This window comes from Priapulus caudatus, unplaced genomic scaffold (assembly GCF_000485595.1).
Source record: "Priapulus caudatus unplaced genomic scaffold, Priapulus_caudatus-5.0.1 Scaffold2072, whole genome shotgun sequence".
In the NCBI taxonomy this organism is placed as follows: domain Eukaryota; kingdom Metazoa; phylum Priapulida; class Priapulimorpha; order Priapulimorphida; family Priapulidae; genus Priapulus; species Priapulus caudatus.
The window spans coordinates 7721-11396 of NW_014579133.1; the positions used below are offsets into that span (position 1 = coordinate 7721).

Consider the following 3676-nt stretch of genomic DNA (forward strand, 5'->3'; position numbering starts at 1 on the left):
GATCCTGCTATCCCAGCCCCTCGATCCTGCTATCCCAGCCCCTCGATCCTGCTATCCCAGCCCCCTGATCCTGCTATCCTAACCACCGATTCCGCTATGCTAACCCTCCTAACCCCCGATTCCGCTATCCTAACCTTCCTAACTCCGGATTCCCCTATCCTAACCTTCCTAACTCCGGATTCCGCTATCCTAACCTTCCTAACTCCGGATTCCGCTATCCTAACCCTCCTAACCACCGATTCCGCTATCCTAACCCTCCTAACCCCCGATTCCGCTATCCTAACCCTCCTAACCCCCGATTCTGCTATCCTAACCCTCCTAACCCCCGATTCCGCTATCCTAACCCTCCTAACCCCCGATTCTGCTATCCTAACCCTCCTAACCCCCGATTCCACTATCCTAACCCTCCTAACCCCCGATTCCGCTATCCTAACCCTCTTAACCCCCGATTCCGCTATCCTAACCTTCCTAACCCCCGATATTGCTATGCTAACCCTCGACGAGAGACCTTTTGCTCCGAACGTTCATGACGAAACTGTCTACATTAGTCTGGTAATCGTAATCTTAATCCTATAATTAAATGAAATACGAAAAAGAAGTTATAATTAATTATATATTAATCCTATAGTTAAATTATGTATCATTATTATGAAGTAATCCTTCGAGACGAATCCCCCCGTCAAAGTGTGAACATACGAACGTTCGGCTAAAATCGTAACAGATGGCGCTGCCGTCAGAAACGTCTCACCGCGGAGTGGGAGGAGTGCCGTCATGACACGTCGGGGCGAAAGAGACGAGGGTCGTTATACGAGTGAACCGTACGTGTGGACGCCGATACGTGACGACTGAAAACGTTTCCTCCGTCGACCCACTCCCGGGAAGTTACTAACAGTTATTAGGCGATGCGACTCCTGTAGTCTCTATTTCTTTTCAGATAACTTGTGTTGTGATTGGAGATGTATTGAATCAGGGTCAGAATGTACTGGTCGTGGTCACTGGTGATGGTCTCATACACCTGTTTTGCCTGCTATCACAGACTGCCAATGCTCATGTAAGTTATAAATTAAGGTGAAAGATTTCGTAAGCACAGTACTCACAGCATTCCACACAGCGATCTGTATGCAATTGGGGCCTTTCCTGGATTGCACTACCTAGAAAATTGTTGGTCACTTTAACCCTTGACCCAATTTGATACAATTTCCACCAATCAGAGTCGGCCCTGTTGCACAAGGCACTAGCTGCCGTTAGACTTGTTTGTATTTTCACTGTGTAGAAACGAGAATAGGAAACCAGCTAGCTGACATTGCAATGTCTCAGGTTAATTGCCAAAGAGACACCTCTAATTATACTATATATACTAGCTATATTGTCACATACGATTATGTATCATTGCACTAGTAGTATGCGTAGTTGTATAGTTAAATATTGTAGTAAGCCAGTGGAAATTCTCAATATGTAGCGGCATTGCAGTCTGCCATTTCCAAATCTGTTTTTATTTAGCTGTTGAGTGTTTGTTTTTTCTCATGCAGAAGCAGGAGTCAGAAGCGAAATTGGACCACTGTATTAGCCAAGAGAGCAGTGAGACAATCTTGCCTACTTACACACAGAAAGTACCGGCTAATATTTATATCGCTCTACTCGCTGACATAGGTATGTATACATCTACATCAAATCTACATCTACATCTACAACAAATCTACATCTACATCTACATCAAATCTACATCTACATCTACATTAAATCTACATCTACATCTACATTAAATCTACATCTACTTCTATATCTACATCTACATCCACTTGTTTATTGGACAGGCCATACAAGCAGTGATAGTGTCCAAGAAATTTCCCTAATTCCAGGTGCTCATGTGTGGTGTATATATATGTGTTAATGCTAACATGGAGACCATGAATTTGGCCATACCCTAATTTAGATTGCAAGGTTGTAGAATCTTATATATTCATAAACACTTCCCACTCTTATGGCAGCTTCTATAAATTCATAAATAACCTTTGAAGTTAACCTTTAACCTGGAAATAATTTTGTTTATATTGTAACGACGATGATGACGTTACCCGTTTCAAAGTAGATTCGTTGTAAGTTGAAAGTGAAAAGGAAAACTCCAAAGTCTAAGCAGTTGTGTTCAGCAAATAGTATTATTGTTTCTCAACCCACATACGCGCGCACAAAGGCACGCAGCCGCGTGCCTCGCACACTCACGTCCGACCCCCCTCACAACCAAGTCCCTTTTCCTCAAGATCTTTAAACAACCCTGCCATTATATATGTATGATATCTATATATATGCTTACTCAACATCATGCTCCAGCTTACAACATCTCTTCATCTTAAACCGCAGGATTCACACGCGTGTATGCGACGCATATGCTATCGATATGTAACAATAACAAACACTGTTAACACAACAAATGTCATAACAACGTGTTCCTAACTAAATATATTCTGCCGTATTCAGCGTCACAATATTTTCCAAAATAACATAATCTGTGCTTGCCATTACCGCGTCGCCAGCCTTCTATAGTATCCAACTATACACCTGTGCATAACTAGATATCATACGATTATCTACTGTGCCTTCATATATGACGTGACTGAACGAATCCTTATATCGTTCAGGTACGTCGTAGTATCTTAGGGTGCTTACACATCGAGCGTATCTATATCCCGTGCTCCCTGACACGTTATGTGGAGGATTCCCAGCGTATATATGCTGCCACAGAAATCCCCCGTAGTCCTTCTCTCGGACCATGTAAGCGACTTGTCTTTACAGAGACATAACTTTAGCCGCGTATGCTAACATCGTTTCCATGCATTAAACGTGAAGTTGTTGCATATGCATACGCGCGCACAAAGGCACGCAGCCGCGTGCCTCGCACACTCACGTCCGACCCCCCTCACAACCAAGAACCTTTCCCTTTTATACATTTCTAGCTAACAAAGAAAGTCGTGCGCGCCCGGACAACCACACCCGCTGCCCACATGCACAACAACCCCCTCTCAACCGTTTCGCATCTCCATCATCCATACTACATCAAACACGCTACCGCCTACCAACCCATTATGCAACCACAGTCGCTACATTTCCAATCACTCGACTACTATTTGTAACATCTGCAAACCATACTTTACAATATTACCTAAATCGATGTCATTCTATCGGCATCTAGATTTTCACAGTTTCTGTTACCAACTATATATATATGGTATTTTAAGCAATCCTGTGTCGACATTAAGTCAAGATGTCTCCATACGATCCAGACGGCGACGGACAGTTGGAGTTCGTCGTGGCGATGACCGATCGCGTCGTGAGGTCCTACAGGTGGCGCTGTACGTCGGGCGATGCGGAGGCGGGTGGGAGCGGGTGCCTCGTCGCTCAACACAAGTGGGAGATGTTCAGTCAGATCGGCAGCGTGGATGTGAACAGCGATGAGTTTGGCCGGCAGTACCTGATGGTGTCGCAGCCCGGCGGAACATACGTCAGCCTGGTAACGAACTCCCTCGGCTATCCCAGCCCCCCGATCCTGCTATCCCAGCCCCCCAATCCTGCTATCCCAGCCCCTCGATCCTGCTATCCCAGCCCCTCGATCCTGCTATCCCAGCCCCTCGATCCTGCTATCCCAGCCCCTCGATCCTGCTATCCCAGCCCCTCGATCCTG

At 45.3% G+C, this 3676-nt stretch overlaps 1 protein-coding gene across 1 annotated transcript in view; it reads left to right on the forward strand.

Annotated features, from left to right (window-relative positions):
- Positions 1 to 934: 934 nt before the first annotated feature.
- LOC106818174 (integrin-alpha FG-GAP repeat-containing protein 2-like) overlaps positions 935 to 3676 on the forward strand; it is a gene marked incomplete at its 5' end in the record, with an annotated part of 10964 nt that continues 8222 nt past the window's right edge. The window contains 3 exon segments of the mRNA XM_014822899.1: positions 935 to 1051; positions 1530 to 1650; positions 3279 to 3505. Of these exon segments, the coding sequence (XP_014678385.1) occupies positions 935 to 1051; positions 1530 to 1650; positions 3279 to 3505 (465 nt within the window).